Source organism: Sorex fumeus, unplaced genomic scaffold, assembly GCF_029834395.1.
Source record: "Sorex fumeus unplaced genomic scaffold, SorFum_2.1 ptg000072l, whole genome shotgun sequence".
NCBI classification, from domain to species: Eukaryota; Metazoa; Chordata; class Mammalia; order Eulipotyphla; family Soricidae; genus Sorex; species Sorex fumeus.
This window is the reverse complement of record NW_026606129.1, coordinates 18,937,234-18,957,633: the sequence shown is the minus strand read 5'-3', so window position 1 is coordinate 18,957,633 and position 20,400 is coordinate 18,937,234. Positions and strand designations below refer to the sequence as shown.

The 20,400-nt window shown below is 45.5% G+C and overlaps 1 protein-coding gene across 1 annotated transcript in view; it reads right to left on the bottom strand.

Moving 5' to 3' along the window:
- PLCL2 (phospholipase C like 2) overlaps positions 1–20,400 on the bottom strand; it is a 200,118-nt gene that overhangs the window by 52,155 nt on the left and 127,563 nt on the right. The window contains exon 3 of the mRNA XM_056129273.1: positions 19,551–19,754. Within this exon, the coding sequence (XP_055985248.1) occupies positions 19,551–19,754 (204 nt within the window). The remainder of the gene's footprint in view (positions 1–19,550; positions 19,755–20,400) is intronic.

The window sequence follows — 20,400 nt, the reverse complement described above, 5'->3', positions numbered from 1 at the left end:
CACTTGGCATCATGTCCCTGCAGGGCCTCACATACCAACGTCATCCACCTCCACTGGGGCAGTGGCCACGCCAGCCTCCCAGCAGCCTTCACTGACTATCTCTTTCCTGGGCTGTAGCAAGATGCTTTTAAGTCACAGCTCCGGATGCTCCCTTGTGGCCCAAAACCCTCTGTGGTCTGAGAGGAAGAGAAAGAAGTGGAGAAGTGGTGCTGGAGTGATAGTACAGAGGGTTGGGATTTTGCCTTGCACGTGACCGGCCCGGGTTCGATTCCCAGCATCCTATATGGTCACCCGAGCATCGCCAGGAATAATTCCTGAGTGCAGAGCCAGGAGGAACCCCTGTGAATCTCCGGGTGTGACCCGAAAAGAAAAAAAAAGAAGTGGGTAAGTGACTTTGCAATTTTGCCAAGGAACTTTGGGGTGGGGGGCGCTTGTAGGGGACCAGATGCAACTCAGGCTTGGTGTGCATGGCAGCCTGGGTTCTGCCTCAGGTTAAAGAGGGAAAGAAGAGAGTTCTGGGGCCACGGCTACTACCAGTGTCTCTGGGTTTCTGTGTTTGGGTTCAGGGGCTTGATTGTGGATGCAGGAGAGTATCTCTCCCAAGAGGCAGAAGAGCTAAGAACATGGCCTTCAGTCCAGCTTCCTGCAGGAGAATGGGAGGCCCAGTGCCTGTTTCTGCAAGAGTAGCTGAGAGTGAGCAGAGGCCCACTGAAACTTCTGGATGCCCTATTAACTCTTTCTAGTCACCAAGGACCGTTTAGACTTCTGGCAGGCTTCTCTGAAATTTTTTTTTTTTTACTAAATTAATTAAATTCCAAAAAAGAAACCATTTGAATTGTACACAGTACCACTTTCATTACTGTCTCTATCAAGTCTTTTCTCCAAGGGGATCACGGTGATTTAGAAAGTCCTAATTAACAAAAGGTAATTCAATTACAGTCAGACTGTATGGTTTCATTAGCTTCTCAGATCTGTGCTAAGTATGGATGAGAGCGCAAAGAGGAAAGGCTGGCCGAGAGCAGCAGCAGAGAATGAAGTGACCCGCTACTACAGTATTTACTGTACAAACCAGGCCAGATCCCCCGGGTGGGCCACACCCCCAACCCCCTCAGGCTTTGGGTCAGTCTCTTCCCCTTTCTGAGCTTGCAGCAAGGTTGTGGGAACTTTTACCTTCTGCATTTCCCTTTGTAATCTGAACCCCCGACAGCAGGAAATGGGGGACCACACCCTTTCTCTTCCAGCCAGCAGAGAAGGGGAGAAGCCAGGTCCCTGGGGTCTTCATGCTGGCCTGGGAAAGCCAGTAATACCTGTTAGCATGACTGAGATCATACTGGGTTCTGGGCTAGTGACCACTCAACTCAGTAAGTGGATGTAGGGCAGGGAACTGTCCTGTCCTGGGCTGGCCCCAGAGCAGGGACTGACATTGGGGGTTCCTGGTCTTCCTTGGCGCTCGCCCTCACCCAAGCTCTAGTTTAGTTGCTAAATGCAGGAAGATTCCTCCCTCCGCAGTTTTTAGGTCTCTGTGCACACACACAGCACAAGACCCCACAGGCCCACATGGATGCGTGAATGAGCACGTGTTCACTTGGGACAGACAGTAGGATGCCAGCTGTCCAGGGCATCAGCTCAGGGTGGTGGATGGGAGAGAGAGCCAAGATAAGACTCCCACGGGGGCGGGGGGGGGGGGGGGAATGTGGGCTGGTGGGGATGACAAAGGCTCTTCCCTGGGGGAGTACAGGAGTGGGGTACAGTTCACCCCCAGGGCCAGCAAAAGTGGGAGAAAGGGGTGTGGTTACCAGAAAAAGACAGCTGACAGGCAAGGATTTGCTACTGTCCCACCAGTGGTCCTGGTCCTGAGCTATGCAAGGACTCTGTGTTCCAGCCCCTTTGCTCAGTGATACTTCTTACTACCTGCACAGACAACAATTTGTGGATGAACATGAATCACTGTCCATCTTAGTGTCCAGCTCCCACCCCAGCCTGGGCTGCTTTCCTGGAAACAGTTCCTGGCCTGGGTGGTCAATGCACCAGGAGTGCTCCCCTCTCCCTCCTCCTCGACACCCCTCTAATAGCCCTTATTTCCTTCTTAGACCCAGGTTGGAAACTCAAGACGGGGCAAAAAAATCATTTGGCCGAGAATAGAGGAGACAGAAGGTCAGAGCAAGAGGCAAAGGACCCGGAGTTGGGATTCTCACACCCACCTTCCCCCTCACCTGTTCCAGCCAGTCCCTGCCTCTGGCTGCTCCATCCTTCCTACAAGTCCTCCGGGTTGTCCCAGTTTCTCAGGCCTTGCCTCTTCTCTGGCCCAGCAGAGTGTCCACTCAATGGCCCTGGACCGGGGTGCTACCATCTCCCAGACTCAAGAACCATTACCAGCCCCCAGAGCCAACCTTCCCATGAAAGGCGAGTATGTGCACACAAATCCGTCCAGTTTGGGACAGGTGGGTAGACCCTGTGACACATGGACCCTGTGACACAGATCCAGAGTAGGAAGGACACCTACACCCTGGAGCTCAGGGACACTACCAGGCATTCTGTGTTGACAAACTCTTCTGTGACAATCTAGTGGAGAAGCAGACAGGGGGTCCTGCTCAGATTCCACCCATCTTAGGGGTGGGTAGGAGAATGGATAACCAGCTTAGGAGGGTAGGAAGGAAATGAGTAACCTAAAGAGGGGCTGGGGTCTGATGTACCAAAAGCAGCACACCATATTTGAAGAGGTAACGTAGAAGGCAACCTATCTCAATCAATAGACAGATAGACAGACAGATAGATATTAGCACTCAAAGGGCAACCTGTAAGAACATGTCAGTGATCTCTTATACAAGAGCTTAATAGCTCCAGGGTAAGATACACCACTCTTCACACACTCTCCTCTAGGGAAACTTTTTTTGAGATCATTTTTTGTGGATCTTTCATAACAAGCAATACACAATAACTCAGTACATGCTTCAGGGGCAGGTTTGGGTGGTGGTGGGAAAATTTAAAATAATAAAAGTGGTGCGATGGTATAAAGGTGTTGGGATTGGTGTTGGAATACTGCACTGTAGCACTGTCATCCAACTGTTCATCAATTTGCTCGAGCAGGCACCAGTAACATCTCCATTCGTTCCTGACTCGTGCTAGTGTAGCCTAATGGTGTCTGCTCACTCCAAGAACATGAAGTGAGACTTCTTGTTACTGTTTTTGGCATATAAAACATGCCACGGGTAGCTTGCCAGGCTCTGCCGTGCGGGCAGGATACTCTCGGTAGCTTCCTGGGCTCTCCGAGAGGGACGGAGGAATTGAACCTGGGTTGGCCGTGTGCAAGGCACACGCCTTACCCGCTGTGCTATTGCTCTAGCCCGTTGAAATAGGAATACTGAATGTAATAAATCATTGTGAACAACTTAAAAAAACTAAATTAAATAAAAGAGGAGGCCTGGGGTGGGGGCTCCCAGGGAGCTTCGGAGCAGCTTTGCACACAGCCCCTGTAGTGCAAGAGGGTTACAAGGCCTTGGCACCCCCATCATCCTTCCCTGGGAGCACTTTAAACGGAATGCAGGGAGCACAGAGCCTGGATCTTACCACTCTGAGAGCAGGCTCTCTACCTGACCTCAGAAGCAGATGGAGGGGCATGGGATAGGGGGTCTGCCCAGTAGACTGGCTGTCTGCTGGCTAATTCCACCTATGCTCCCTGTTGCCAGCCCAGGAGACCCCCAAACTGACAAGGCAGCTCAAGGGGACTGGGCCAGCCACCCTGCCTCACCTTAGCTCCCGGCACTAGGAACCTGGCAGGTAGTGAGAGTCAATTCTGTTTCCCACCAGATAACACACACCTCTGAGAGTCACCATTTCCTGCTGACAGATACAACTTGCCTCTTGAGCCCTGTAACAATCAGATCAAACTGTAATTCACACTTGCTTTCCTCATTCCATCCTTCCAGCTGCAGTGGCTTGAAGTTCCACCCATCAAATCCTTACTAATTATCCGCAACCGCAAAAGCTCTTCCCGCCCAGGCAAAGTCTTCCAGGAAGGAAAACCTCAGGCTAAGTTCTACCTTTCCCCTACTGGGTTAACAGAAAACTTTCCTAGGGATTCAACTGTTAAATACATTTGTTTGCTAACCAGGGGTAGGTCTGGTATCCCTTATGGTCCCTTGAGCCCTGCTAGGAGTGATCCCTAAGCTCATAGCTGGGAGTAGTCTCTGAGCACTGACTGGTGTGCCCCCCCCCAAAAAAAAACCAAAACAAACAGACAACCTAACAACAACAAAACAAAGTCTTAATTTTATTTTTATTGATTTTTGGTTTGGGGCCCTCACCCAGCAATGCTCAGGGTTCTCTGCTCAGGGCTCACTCCTGGTGGGACTCTGGGAACCATATGGAATGTCGGAGATCAAACCCAGGACAACCACATGCAAGGCACGTGCCTCACCTGCTAGACTATCTCTTGGGCCTTCAAAGTTCTAATTTTAAACAGTTCTAATGTATAAGCCAGCGAATAGAATCTGGAAGCCAGAGCGTCAAAATACCTGCAGAACTCTGCCCTCTCCTCTTTTCAAGGGACCAGAAGACTTTTTCTAGAGAACAGGTTGCAGGACAAGCTTAATTTCTGGGGGAACTGCTCCATTCTGATCTTGCGGATGTCCTGCTGATGTAATAGGAAACATGTAACAAAGTGTGTCTGGATAAAGCCGGACTTACAGACACCTGACACTTGCATTTCAGACACCCTTCACATGTCACAAAATATTATGCTTTTTCTCAATCACTTGATGTGGAAATACTACTGTTAGGTGAGAGATGCTTCCAAACCCCATGCCAGGCTGAACCTCATATCCGGGGGAACCCTGAATGGGGGTGGGTGAGTCCCCCCACCAGCCCCAACAGAGCTTCAGCAGCTGAAAACTCCAGAACCCATCTGCCGCCATGCTCACAGCTGATCTCCACAGGCTCTGATGAGCTTCAAGCATAAATGAATCTGTTGAAAAACTCAGGTATGTGGATTTTGTGACTGAAATCTCAAGGCTCACACGGGAGTCAGGAATGGGCAACCTCCCCCTGTCCTTCCAGCAGACTGACAGCCACGCCCAAAAACTGCCTCTGGCACCATATAAGCTCATTAACTGGCCATGATCGAGACTCACAAATAAATCTCGGAAGAGATCAACAAGCCGCAGAGATACTTCAGACCTAAAAGTCACTATCCCGTTAAAAATTTAACTCCAATGGCATCACCTTATTTAAAATGTTAGAATTCTTGGAGGTGCAGCTGTAACATCTCATACTCTCTACCACTGATGCACCTGGAGTAGCACACACTGGAGAGGATGCAAGGTAGAGGGGGCAGCCAATCTCAATAAATATTAGCACACAAGGCTCAACCTGTTACAACATGTTAGTAATCTCTTATACAAGTCTCCAGGCTCCAGGGTGAGATACAACAATCCTCACACTCTTCTAAGGAAAACTTTTTGGATCATTTTTAGCAGATTATTTATAATAAAGTAAAGTAAAGGCCCTCCCGTTGATCATCAATTTGCTCGAGTGGGCCCAGTAACGTCTCCATTGGAGACTTTGTTGTTACTGTGTTTGGCATATCGAATACGTCACGGGGAGCTTGCCAGACTCTGCCGTGCGGGCGAGATCCTCTCGGTAGCTTGCCGGGCTCTCCGAGAGGGGCGGAGGAATCGAACTCGGGTTGGCCATGTTGGCTGCGTGCAAGGCAAACACCCTACCGCTGTGCTATCGCTCCAGCCCTAATAAGCCATACGAAATAAATTATTTAGGGCCTGCAGTTATTGTGGCAGGTTTGGGTGGTGGTTGGGAAAATTCGCAAAAATGGTGGTGGGAAGGTGTAATGTTAGTGATGTTGGTGTTGGAATATTTAATGTAATAAATTATTATGAACCTTATAAAAATAATATTTATTTATATTTTACTTTTTGGGTCACACCCGGTGATGCTCAGGGGTTACTCCTGGCTCATGCACTCAGGAATTGCTCCTGGCGGTGCTCGGGGGACCATATGGGATGCTGGGAATCGAACCTGTGTTGGCCATGTTGGCTGCGTGCAAGGCAAACGCCCTACCCGCTGTGCTATCACTCCAGCCCCCCAAAAATAAAATAAAATTTTAAAAATACTACATTTAGGGCTTGCAGATCAAACCAACACAAGTGCTAACATGGTCCCAGCTCACAGTTTGTCATCCCCTATTCTAGAATTTCATATGATGCATCATTTGGGGTAACTGAAATAAAAGAGTCCCCAAACTTATATGGCCTATGGCCTCTTTGCAGGAAAAAAAACACTTAGTGCCCAGGTCCCCCGTTTATTTATTTATTTATTTAGCCATACCCTGTGTGATCAGGGCTTATTTTTGGCAGGGCCTTGGGAACCATCCACCATATTTAAGCTAATTTAAAATGCCCCCAATTACATCTCAATTACACCTGAGGCTACAGTGTTCCAGTAGACCCCCTGAGGGAACCCTATCTCCCTCACTATACGAAATTGTATAAATGATGTTCCATGTACTTTTTTGGGGGGCAGGGAGGACACCTGGTGGTGTTCAGGGCATACTCCTGGCTCGATGTTCAGGGGTCATTCCTGGTGGGCACAGGGATCAAACCTGGATTGGCCACATAAAATTTTACAAATGCTCTACCCACTATACTATTGCTCCAGCCCTTCAAGCACATTTTAGAAAAGAACCTGGGAGGTCATGTGCAGTGAGTGTCTTAAAAGGATAAGTGTAGGTTATGATGTTGGTAGGCAGAGGGAAAATTGGGTTATGGTCAAAGATTTTCACAGACTTACAAGCAAGACATAGCTTAGTTTCAGGAGAAATACAAAAAAACCTAGCCAGGACGTACCACTTGAGTTATGTTTAGCTAAATGCTCAAATATCCATTTCTGTTCACATATATTATTATTATTATCATTATAATCATTATTATTATATTGCCTTTAGCACCAGATAAGTAATTTAAAAGTTAGGGTCACTTTGTGCCATTTAATGGCACCACTGATGGCAGAACTCCGTTTCCTCCCTTCAGTATGGGATTGTAATAATTATAAAGGAAACTAGAATACTAGAACAATTAGGTTGGATTTCAAAGAAAATACTTCGAAGATCTAAGTAAAGGATCCACATATGCAATAGCCATGTCAAAATACACATCATTTAGCCCTAGATATCTGACTTCTTTTAGTAGGGAAATCAATGTTTTATATGACTTACCATGTTATTCTAAAGTTAATTGGTAATTAAGCTTGTACGGTTAAACTTAACTCCTAACACATCATATTGTCCACCCACTGAGTTTACTGTGAGAGCAATTTTTTTATGGTTCAGAACTGAAAATGCCCTAATTAAGTTAGAAAAGACTTTACAACCATTATTAGGTGCTATTTTTAATTCCTGATAAATCTGTGGGAGAGTAAAATCTGATTTTTTTCAGATTTTATTCACAATTGCTATTTCAGTGGCACGAATAACATTAATTATTTCACATCAGTGGTAGGGGAGATAGAAAGGACCAGAATGAAAAGCAGGAAATTCTAAAACAGAGTAATGAGACTCCTCCGGGAACATTTTCTGTGTGTGGGTGGTGGGGTGACATCCAAATATCTCTGCTTAGTGGGTTTGGCCAGGCTGAGGTCTAGCCCCCCAACCTCCCTCCCCAAGAAAATAACAAATCCACAGTGAAGGCAGAATTTCTCTTATGGGCAGGAGAGTGAATGTAACATATCAATAAAATAGAGGTTTCAAAGGTTATCAAATGCCAAATGTAATTCGTAAGAGAAGAGCCTGCTACTAAAATCGCTACCTCATTATTCAAAGGACTGTGGCTAAAATCCTTAAATTTTCCTTTAAGCAGACAAAAGAAAAGGTCAAAAAAGGAATAGTTCATCCTCCCATCAAGAAAAGATGTCAAAGGTGAACCCCAAGGAGGTGTCAATAGTTACCTTCATTCTAAAAAAATTCTGAAATATAATTTTTCTTATCCACAGGTGATTCTGATAATTCATTTTCATGAAAGAGACTCCATCTAAATCATCCCATCTCTTAGTAAGTTGTCTACTAAACTGTGACTTCAGGGCCAGGAAGCTGACTAAAGGGCTGGACAAGAGGCTCTGCATATGAGACCTCCAGGATTGATCCCCAGTTCTGCACTGTTCCCTGAGCACCCAGGGATGGTCCTCCGGACTGCCAGGTGTGTCCCCTCCCATTAAATAAAGAAGATAAAATAAAAAGTGATTGCACATCCAAAGATTATGTGTCCATGAAAACAGAAGATGTCATTGCTGCACTTACAAACATATCTATGCCTCACAGCTAGTAATTTTAAAGAGTATCTGATATAATTGCCATTGCTTCCACTCAACTCCAAATTCAACTTGCTATGAGGCCTAATTTCTAGATGGAAGAGCACGAGCCACTTGAAAATACCCGAGATCAATTGGCAGTAAATCGAGTTAGTCCCTGATGAATGGCATTTGCTTGCATGTACAGTCAGGGAAAGGCACCAAGACTCAATAATCTCCAACTCTCAATAATGAAATTATATTACAAACTAGAAACTGAGCTCCCATCTGACCCAGCAATACCACTTCTGGGAATATATCCCGGAGATGCAAAAAAGTACAGTAGAAATGACATCTGCACTAGCATGTTTATTGCAGCTCCATTTACAATAACTAGAATCTGGAAAAACCCCAAGTGCCCAAGAACAGATGACTGGTTAAAGAAACTTTGATATATCTACACAATGGAATACTATGCAGCTGTCAGAAAAGATGAAGTCATGAAATTTGCATATAAGTGGATCAACATGGAGAGTATCATGCTAAGTGAAATAAGTCAAAAAGAGAATGCATCCATTTGTGGAATATAAAGTAACATAACAGAAGAATAACACCTAAGGATAGTAGAGATAAGGGCCAGGAGGATTGCCCCATGGTTTGGAAGACGATCTCTTGTGCTGGGGGAAAAGGCAGGTGGGAGGGAGAAGAGACCACCAAGTAAATGATGGTTCGAGGGATCGCTTGGGATGGTAGATGCATGCTGAAAGTAGACTATGGACCAAACATGATGACTGCTTAGTGCCTATATTGCAAACCATGACACTCAAAAGGAGAGAGAGAAAGAGGGAATGCCCTGCCACAGAGGCAGGGGGAGGAAAGGGGTGGGGGTGGTGGGAGGGACACTGGGAACATTGGTGGTGGAGAAAGGGCACTGGTGGAGGGATGAGTACTCAAACATTATTTGACTGAAACGTAACCATGAAAATTTGTAAGTCTCTACCTGTATCTCATGGTGATTCACTAAAATAAAAAAAATTAAAAATGAAAAAACAATGAAATCACACTACCACTGTGACTGCACGCTTTCTCAACTCCAACCTGGGGGCTGGGTAGGGCTGAACCTCCAGAGCAATGGAGCAAATGCCTGACATGCACAAGGCCCTGAGTTTGACCCCTGGCACCTCATTATTCCCCAAGGACTACTGGTTGTAGCCCTGATGGCGACAGCACACACTGCACTACCAAGTTCCAGCATGGATCATGCTGGTTTCCACATGGCTGGGCAGAGTATTGCTGAGAGGGGCTACTGGACCCCGCTGGGCATTGCTTGCAAGCCACCCTCCACCCCCAAATAATAACAAACTCTAACTTGTATAGGGATGCTTAATGAAATATTCTGGAATTGGGTTTATTTTTTAAACTTCCAAAAGTTTTGGGCCAAATGCTTCAATGCTTAGGGGCTATTTCAGGCTCTGTGCTGTGGGGGATACTAAGGAGGGTAGGGGATCACGTCCTGTTGTGCTCATGGGACCCCGTGGTTCCAGAAGTCCAACTCTGGCCCCCAACACACAAAGCACATCCTCAACCCGTTGAACGATTTTTCTGACCCTCCAAAAAGTAGTCCATGAGTTATCCTTTTGATGAATCCTTGACATAAGAAGAATACTTCGTACCCCCAGGGCAGAAAAACATTCATTCAGAAGAATATATGCACACCATTATTCATTTTAGCACTCAGCATAATAGCTAAGATTTGGAATCAATCCAGATGTGGATCATGAAGATGTAGTGAATATATAAACACAATGGAATATTACCCAGCTGTAAGGAATGATAGAATCATATACCATGTGCGGCAACATGAATGGAACTAGAAGACATCAGAAGAAGAAGAAACACAGGATGATATCACTTATATGTGGCAGTCAGAATAATTGGATGAGGAAATACAATGTTTTAAAGGGAGTATGCCCTGATCAACCTTGGCCCCAGAGCATAGGAGGAGAAGAAAAGAAAGAGTAGGGGAAAGGGAAGAAGAGACAGATGAGAAGCAATGGGGGCCAGATCAGAGATTAAGCTACAAGAGTGGTGTTAAGGAGTGACAGAGCCAAATATCCAAACCACAGATGCAACAATACCAAAATCAAGAGATCCAAACTTTAACAACCAAATTTAGAGAAGTGCCTGTCAAGAGAACAAGGTAGTAGGAGAAGATTCAGAAGGAGCCTGGGAACACTGACAGCAGGAAGCTGATACTGGTAGTGGGACTTGATGCTGTCTAAACCGCAACTATAGATAACTTTGTAAATCACAGTGCCTTGATAAAAAAAAAAGAAAGAAAGAAAGAAAGAAAGAAAGAAAGAAAGAAAGAAAAAAGAAAAAGACCTCATAAAAGAAATTCACACGAGAATTTTAGTGATTAATTATAGTCAGTACTCTGAAGCCAGATTGTTAAAATATACCATTAATGTTTTTAAAAAAATCCATTTAACTGGTTACAGAACATTCTAATGCCACATGGAGTCCCAGGAGTCGGGGCCAAACACAGACTCACTGGGAAAAGTTAGGCCAGCTCCCAAGTGGAATAAAGAAGGATGCATCCAGCTTCCTCATTTCCAAGGGCCCATGGGTGAGAAATGCCACCATGGTTAGTAGTGAAGGCACATTTCCTGGCTCTCCCCATGACTCATGGCCCAGAGCCAGCCTGGTGTTTTACAGTGCAGCTGAGGATGTGCTCTTCTCTCTCTCTCTCACTCTCTCTCTCTTTCTTCTCTCCCTCCCTCCCTCCCTTTCTCCTCCTCTGTCTCGCCTCCTAAAGAGTGCTCAAGAGGTCTGGGTTCCCACCAGTGATTCTCAGCCAACTGCCAGAGGCAGTGGTTCAGTCAGGGGCTTGAGGATGGACGCTGCTTGGGTCTATGGTATCAGGAATACCTGGGTCACTCAGACAGTGCTGGGATGGAGGAGGCGTCCAGGGTCACACCTGGTGGTGCTCAGGGGCCTCCAAGCCTGTACCTGGCTGGTGATGCTTGAGATAACCATATGGTGCCAGGAACTGACCCCGGGTAGGGCGCATCCAAGCCCCATCAGGGTCCGAATAAAGCATGCCGTGATGAACCTCTCCACCTCTTTCTCCAAGAAACTAGCCTAGGTGGCCTGGCTCCTTGTTAGGGCTAGCAGCTCAAATCAGATGCTCATAGAAAGACAGCTCTCCTCTGGGTTCAAGGGTAAAGAGCTAGCCAGATGGTCCACCTTCTCTCCCACCCCAGGAGAGAAGTGAGCTGAACGCATCTGTCAGCTCAGAGTACAAGCTGATCTGCATCTTCATTTAGAACTTGCAAGCTGCAGGAAGACGCACATATTGTAATTCACTGAGAGCCAATTAGGATCTTTGTTTCTTTGATCACTGCTTTTCTGTTGGGAGGATTCGCACAGAGGAGGATACTCCACATCTCTGCATCTGGATGCAGGGAGGGTACCACCAGAGATGTTACACATGTCCTGATAAGCTTCAAGACATCAAACAGGTTCCAAGTGCTGCGAAAACTTCTGTGAAAGGACAGTGTATCGGGGTGGTGTTTGATGTGTATTTCAACAGCAATGAAAATGCTGCGATTCTGCAAAACTTCAACTGGCAGAAGAGTAGGTGCGAGAAAGTCCATGATCTTAAAAGTTTTTCACAAACACTCCAACCCCCAAACCTATTTTTTTTTTGCCTCTTTTGGCAATGATTAGGCTTGATGTGTATTCTTCATTAATTCAAACAAGCCCCAAAGATGCCACTTTCCAGATATTAAAAAAATGTTATTGGCTTAACAATAAAAACCAAGGCAATAGGACTTTAGCATTATTTTTCTGCATTTTACCATCTAATCCCATTAGCTGTTCCAGTATTGAAAGTGACCGCACGCCACTTCCAGCTCTGTTAAGAGTTGCAACCCTTTTCAAAATGCTTTCTTTCTCCCAACTGTTGGCTGTTTGGTATCATGAATGTGTGTGTGTGTGTGAATCTGTGTGTGTATTGTCTGTATGTGTGTGTACAGGAATGCATGAGAGTACTTGTACATGAGAGTACTTGTGTGTGTGTCTGTGTGTGTGTTGTCTGTATGTGTGTGTGTACAGGAATTCATGAGAGTACAGTGGTTACAGCAGAGACAGGAAGAGCAGAAAACTGGACGAGAAATACAGCATGGTAAACACCTTAGGGGCACAACCATAAGCATCTTCCTGTTGAGCCATCTAACTCTTCCTGGGTGCCATCCCTAGGTGACAGCCTGCTCCTCCATCTCCTTATCCTGGGGTCCCACACTGCAGCTGGGAAACATTCCTTCCCACTGACCTGGCATCTTGGACCATGGGGGACTGGTTTTGTTGGATCCGGAGCAAGTACATAGAACGCATTATTGGCAGGACGGCCTCTACCCCTAAATCAAACTACAGCCTTTGGGGTTCTCTCTGGCCCTGATTTTTATTTTCTCTAAAAATATACAAGTTGGGAAAACTGACATCTCCAATGGAACAGTTTTAATGTCAAGTTCTGAGGCAGGAAAATGATAAGAAGTAGCTACAAGTGATGGGGATCAATGGAAATCTCATTACAGATCACCCTGGTTGGCTCGGGCCAGGCAGGAAGCCTCCGTTCATTATAAAGTCAGATTTAGCCATGTGCAGTGCTAAGCAGTGGCAAGAAAAAAAGCAATGCAAGAACAGCAGAGAGCAGAGTGGCTGTGATTGTCAACATGTCTCTAAGGAATGAAACTCTCCTGGACATATTTTGTCTGAAGTGCTGACTTACAGAAGGAACATGCAAGGGAAGGTGTTCAAAGGAAGCGCTCCGAAACCAAAGTAAGAAGTGTGAGCAAACATTCTTCTGCTAGATGATGTATCTTGTTCCCCCTCCTCCCCTCACACAAGAACCAGGGCTCCTTACTGGACTCAGCCGAGCGACCTCCTTAATGAAACTTGAAAGCAATAAAAATCAAATCCTATAAAATAAAGGGAAAAAAATAGAAAAAAAATCAAATCCTATTAGCAAGAGGAAGTTAAAAAGGAAAACAGATTAATTTCAAGTAGAAATGAGAGCCAAAAGAACAGCGAGGACTGAATTCGAGCAGCTTCTTTGACTCGACAGGGGCTGCTAAGTGTGTCAGTGAACCATCGCCGCCAACTAAGGACTAAGCCCAAACAGGGCATCATTTCCTTCATTTTTCTCTCCTTTTCCTTCCCTGAAACTTCATCTTTGATTTAACTCTAGGGACCAAAGCTATACACTTCCTCTTGCAAAAAAAAAATACACAGCAAAGTCAATTAAAACACAAAAACTTGGGGCTAGAGCAATAGCACAGTGGGTAGGGCGTTTGCCTTGCATGCAGCTTAACTGGGTTTGATTCCCAGCATCACATATGGTCCCCCAAGCACTGCCAGGAGTAATTACTGAATGTATGAGCCAGGAGTAACCCCTGCACATCGCTGACCCAAAGAGCAAACACAAAACAAAACAAAAAAACAAAACAAAACAAAAACCCCAAAACTTTTACAAACCAAAATAACAAAACAAAACAAAAATCTCTGTGCGGTGGACACTGAGGACTTTGCCCCTGGCAAAGGTGACGGTTAAAGCATGAGACCCAGATCCTTTAGAATGGAGACAATGTGCCTGATGTGATTCTGAAGCTCTTCATCTTTATGAAAACATTATGCCCTTGGCTAACAACTCCCCATCACTCCTCGTCCCCTCAGCCCCTCATAACTACCATCTTAGTTTTTAAATTTTTTTGAATTTGACTCATTTAGATAACCCCCGGAAGAGTGAAATCACGCAGCATTCATCTTTCTGTGCCTGGCTTATTTCAATTAGATGCATGTCCATCAAGTACATTTGGAAATCGTTGAAGGAGAACTTTTCTTGGACTCATCGCTACAAAAAATAAAATATTTAAATTTCCAAGGTTTTCTCTACAGAGGAAGAATGTCGACTCTTGGTATTCAGATTATCTTAATGTGGATCTGACAAAGACTTAAAAAATACCCTCAAGTTTAAGATGACAAAGTTAGTCATAAGATAGTCGATTTAATATCTAGAGAGCCGAATTATGATTTTCATCAATGTTTAAAGGAAGGTAACCTCTTTAGTTTAAAAAGAGGCCAATGGGCCGAAGAGAGGACAAGAGGTGGAGGTGCATACCTGACTTTTGTGGCCAACCCTGTTGATCCCTGGCACCCCATATGGTCCCTCTGCACTGCCAAGGATCACTCCTGAGCACAAAACCAGAGGAAGCTGCCATGTACAGCTAACCCTCCCCGGAGAGGAGGGTTCAGGTCACTTCCACGAGTGGGCAAGGAGAACCACAGGACTGAAGTGCTATGGGAACCCTCTCACCACTGTGTGATACAAAGAGCACCAGGGACAAGAACCTCTTCAACACAGGTCCACAATCCGGATTTCCTCTCATTGGAGGATAGACAGAACAAACTCGACCTCCGTTAGCTGATCTAAACTGTGGATGCGTTCAAGTTCACGTAAAAACAAAAATAAAGTATTTTTAATTTACAAACTTAGTAAAAATACTTAATATTACATATCAATAAGCCTATCAATTAATAAGTAACTTATTGATATTAAGGGCTGGAGTGAAAGCACAGCGGTAGGGCGTTTGTCTTGCACACAGCCAGCCTGACCAAGCCAGGTTCGATTTCTCCACCCCTCTCAGAGAGCCTGGCAAGCTACCGAGAGTATTCAATATGCCAAACACAGTAACAAGAAGTCTCACAATGGAGATGTTACTGGGCCCGCTTGAGCAAAATCGATGAACAATGGGAGGACAGTGTTTGTTTTGTATTGATATTAAGTGTTAGTAGTAATGAATAAGTAATACTAAACATGTAGTAAAATAGTTAAAGACTTTGTTTTCTGGAGCAATGATATAAAAGTTATTCTCAGCTATTTGTTATCAGGTAGGGGGAGGGGGGGAGTTTAGCAGGAAATTTGCCCAGAGCTTCAGAATTGTGAGACACACACTTTATCACCCAGTAACCTCCCTGGCCTAGAATAAAGTTTCTTGAGTGGAATTTGATCTCACTCTTGATTACAGTCTTCCGTATCTTATGTTCATCAGACCTAAAATCTAAATTTGATTATTTCAAAGGATGCAAAGTAAGTCATTTCCACCTGCCTGGGCAGCAAGCGTCAAAACAAGTTACTGCCAACCTTAAGAGCATCAGTGGAACAACTTTGGATTATTACTCCTACTATGGAACATGGGCTGGAGAGATAGCACGGTGGATAAGGTGTTTGCCTTGCACACGGCCGACCCAGGTTTGATTCTTCCATCCCTCTTGGAGAGCCCGGCAAGCTACCGAGAGTATTCCACCTGCAGGGCAGAGACTGGCAAGCTCCCTGTGGCGTATTCGATATGCCAAAACCAGTAACAACAAGTCTCACAATGGAGATGTTACTGGTGCCCGCTCAAGCAAATCGATGAACAACGGGAGGACAGTACTACAGTGATACTGTGGAACATATCAGTATATTGAGCATTTGTCAACATAACATACATGCTATGTTCCTGGAGTGTGGATGTGGGCTCAGCAGAAAAACCACACAGCAAAGAGCTGGCCTGAGCTCAAACACCAACTCTGCTAATTAATTGTTGTTGTTGTTGTTTCACCAAAAGGGTTCCCATGTTGCCCTCTGCGAAAAAAGGGTGCCTGACAGGTGGTTACTGGGTTTTCTCATGCCCAGCCTCTTAGAATCCAGAACACCTGGTTTGCAATGGCCTTTGGCAGCTCTAAAGTGTGTGAGAATTTGCACGCACGTGCCGAACCTGAATTTTCCTAGAATATCTGCTTTTCATTTCCGAGTACATTTCACCTTGTGAACTTGGCATGCAACTGTGCCTGTTGAAATCTGACTCATTCTTTTATTTATTTTTTTCACCCAACTGTGGTGATATTAGTTTACAACGTGTCTCTGTTTTGGAAGCATGAGTTCACACGTCTTTAAATGATCATAACTCTGTACCACACTCACCACCAAGTAATACCAATATCCCTGCACCCTCTGATCCACCCCTCGCTCCCCCGACCTCAGTTATGGAGAGTGCAAGGGTTTATTTGGTCTGTTTCTTTGCTTTTTTAAAATAATCCATAAAACCATTGGTTTTGGTATTTGTCTTTCTCTCTTGTCATATTTAACCTAGCATAATCTTCTCAAGTTTCAATCATGTTACATAAATGGCAAGATTCTGCCTTTTTTTTTTAAACAGCTGGGTGGGGGGTGGACGGAGAGCGAGAGACCTGCCACCCCATACTGTTCCCTGAGCACTTCCATGAATGATAGCCAACTGGAGAGCCAGAAGTAAGCGTGGATTACAGTCCTATAAGCATCCCCCCAACCCCTCATAAACAGCTGATACTCCATTTTATACATGCTAAATCTTTATCCAGTCATCTGTGGATAGCACTTTTGTTGCCTTCATATCTTGGCTATTTAAAGAACACTTTAATGAACACAGGTGTGCCTGGATCTGTTCATCAGTGTTTTCATTCCTCATATGGTAGATCTATTTTTAACACACGTGTTCGGGGGCTACACCTGGCAGTGCTCGGGGAGCCATCTGGTGCTCAGGGCCGTGCAATGCTAGGCATGTGCTCTGTCACTTTTGAGTTTCCTGTCTGGCCCATTTTAGATCTTTTTGCGTCAGCCTGTTGCTGACTGTCACTCTCTGGGGTCTTCCAGCAATGTCCTGAGCCCAGTCCTTTATAGTTCTTTTATGACCATGAACCCTAAACTGGAAGGAACATGGCATAAACATCTGCTACCATGAGGGGATGCTGCAGAGAAACCTCTGAAAGAACTCAGACATCACTTTCCCAGGACGTGAGCTCACGAGCGATGACAAACATTGCAGTGTTTGCAGGGAAGGGAAGCGCTGTGCCAAGGATCACATGGAAGTCTCCTGACTGCAAAGTTAAACGCTTTCCCCCCAAACCACCCCCTCCCCTGAAAACACTGCACTTTGAACAGCCAGGTCTCATTAACTCTAAGACTTGCATCAATGTGATCCAGAAGAGAAGCTCTAGAACAAAAGGTCCTCTGGAACATCTATTTGGGGCAACAGTCTCGATATGGTGATGCCAATGTGTGAAACGAGGCATATTCAAGCCCCCATCCTCTAGGGGGACTCACGGTGCCAGCAAGGCAAGGCTCTGAGAAGTCAAGATATCAGAATGATTGGGCTCAAACCAGTACTTCCCCAATCAGTTCTTTACTGAAGCCCTTTCCTGCCCATGTGACCTGTACAAACAGCCGAAAAAACCAGGTTCCTCTGCACCCAGTGTGGGAAACGCTGACTGACAGGGCTTTTGAGTTCCCTTCCACTGCCTTGCTGCCTTTGAACTGCAGCTTTCAGGTCCTGCTACAAAACGGTTCACATCTCTTCATTATGGTTTATGATGCCAAATCCGTTTTCTCTTCCACCACAGTCAGAGATATCTTGCAAGGAGTCATTCAGGTGCTTTGTGCTCTTAGCGTGCATGTTTATAAAAGAGGCGGCAATGGGTGAGGCCACTCCCCCACCCCATCCCAGGGGCGCCTGCATCCTGAATGTGGACAGTACGACCATTTGGGAGGGGAGTGATCCTCGGGGCCCACTGCACCATGACCAGCTGGGGTGCGATGGACACACTCATAACACGTTCCAACACCTTCAACCACATCATGAGCTAGCAACTTATAGAACATCCAATTTCTCCCTTAGCGTTGTGCTAAATAAAAAGACACAGTATGGAGACTCACACATAAATCTCAGAAGAAGGCCACAAGCTGCAGAGTTGCCTCCAGACCTCACGCCAGGCTAAATATAATCTGGGGCACCCCAGAAAATGGGGCAGGTGAGTCCTCCAACCCACCCCCCAACAGCCACAAACTTCCAGAACCTAATCGCCGCCATGCTCACAGCCAATCTCCACAAGCTTGGACGAGCCTCATTCATGAGCATGAATCTGCTGAAAAACTCAGATATGCAGTTTTTGTGACCAAAATCTCCCAGCTGGCAAGTAGTTGGGAGAATGGGCGACCTCCCCCTATCTCCCTGTTCTTCTGGGAGTCTGGCAGTCATGCCCACAAACTGCCTTTGGTGCCATATAAGCTCATGAATGGCCATGATCCAGAGACTCACAAATAAATCTCAGAAGAGAGCAATAAGCTGCAGAGATGTTTCCTTATCCCAAAGTCACCATCCAGTTAAATTTTAACTCCAGCTATATCACCCTATTTTAAGTTTTAAAATTCCTGGAGCAACATCTCATACTCTACACCACTGATGTTCCAAGAGTAGCACACCACATTTAACAGAGCATAAAGTAGAAGGCAATCAATCTCATCCCAGTCACAAATATACATATATATATATATATATATATATATATATATATATATACACACACAAGGCTCAATGTATGAGATTAGTAATCTCTTATACAAGGGTTTAATGGCTCCTGGGTGAGATACAACAACCTTCACACACTTTTCTCTAAGGAAACTTTTTGGGATCATTTTTAGTAGATTATTCATAACAAGCAATATTAAATTATTTAATACCAGGCATGGGTGGTGGTGGGAAAGTTCAAAATAATGGTGATGGGAAGGTATAATGGTGGTGGGATTGGTGTTGGAATACTGAATGTAATAAATTACTGTAAACAACAACAAAAATAGGACATTCAAAGGAATATAAGAAGACACAGTCTGAGTAGGATGCGACTAGGGCAATGCAAGCTCTACCTTAGATGGAACAGTCTGGGTGTGCTGAGGACACCTTGATAACGCCAAGCTGATTGTACATGACGCCACAGCTGTGGCAGTAGCAGCCGCCCCTCTGGCCACTGACATCTTTTTAATAAAGGTCACACGCTCACCTGGACCAGCTTGGAAAAATCAAAGCAAATGAGCAGATCAAATGAGTGAGGGCAGGGCAAGATCACAACATCTCTACCACATGTGTGTGGAGAACAGGGTCTTTTTTAGAAAGTTATTTAGGGCGAGTTCCTGAAGAGCATGGACCCCGTGGCCTACTGCCACCCGAGTCTTGAAGCATCCATACTTCCCAACACAGCCAAAGCAGGCCTCTCACTTAGGGAACAGGAATAGATAGAGACCCGGGAAAAGAAAATCTCGCCAAGATGGGTGCTCCCAGTACATCCGGGCCTTCTCTACAGTCCGTTCTCACAGGGCCACATGAAGGTACCAAAGAGCCACTCACCATATCGTAGGTTGTCACGATCTTCTTCAGGACCTCAGGCACAATTCCCTGTAGCTCCATGGTGGGGTACTGCTCGCTGAGATTGAGGACCACCAGGGGGCTGTTGTCAGGCCCCAGGAAGCGGGGAGACACAGCCAGCATACACTGCATGAGGTTGGCCACGGAAGACAGGCCACACAGCTCCTTGAAGGACACCACTGCGTTCTGTGAAGTGGAAAGAGAGGAAGACTTGGGTAGTCCGAATTTGACCCAGCAATACCACTCCTGGGAATATACCCCGGAGAGGCAAAAAAGTATAGTTGAAGTGACATCTGCACTTGTTTGTTCATTGCAGCACTGTTTACAATAACTAGAATATGGAAAAAAACCCGAGTACCCGAGAACAGATGACTGGTTAAAGAAACTTTGGTACATCTACACAATGGAGTACTATGTAGCTGTTAGAAAAGATGAAGTCACGAAATTTACATACAAGTGGTACTACATGGAAAATATCATGCTAAGCGAAATGAGCCAGAAAGAGAGGGACAGACACAGAAAGACTGCATTCATCTGGGTAACATAAAGTAACAAAATAAGAGACTAACACCCAAGAACAGCTGTGATAAACACCAGGAGGTTCATTCCATGGCTTCGAGGCCAGCTGCACACTCTATGGGTAAAGGCAGCTCAGACAGAGAAGGGAGCACCAAATAAAGGGTGCTGGGAAGATCCGCCCAGGATGGGAGATGCATGTTGAAAGTAGACTCTAGACTGAACATGATTGCCACCCAATGCCTCTTCTGCAAACCACAGCACCCAAAAGGAGAGAGAGAACAAAAGGGAGTGCCCTGCCACAGAGGCAGGGTGG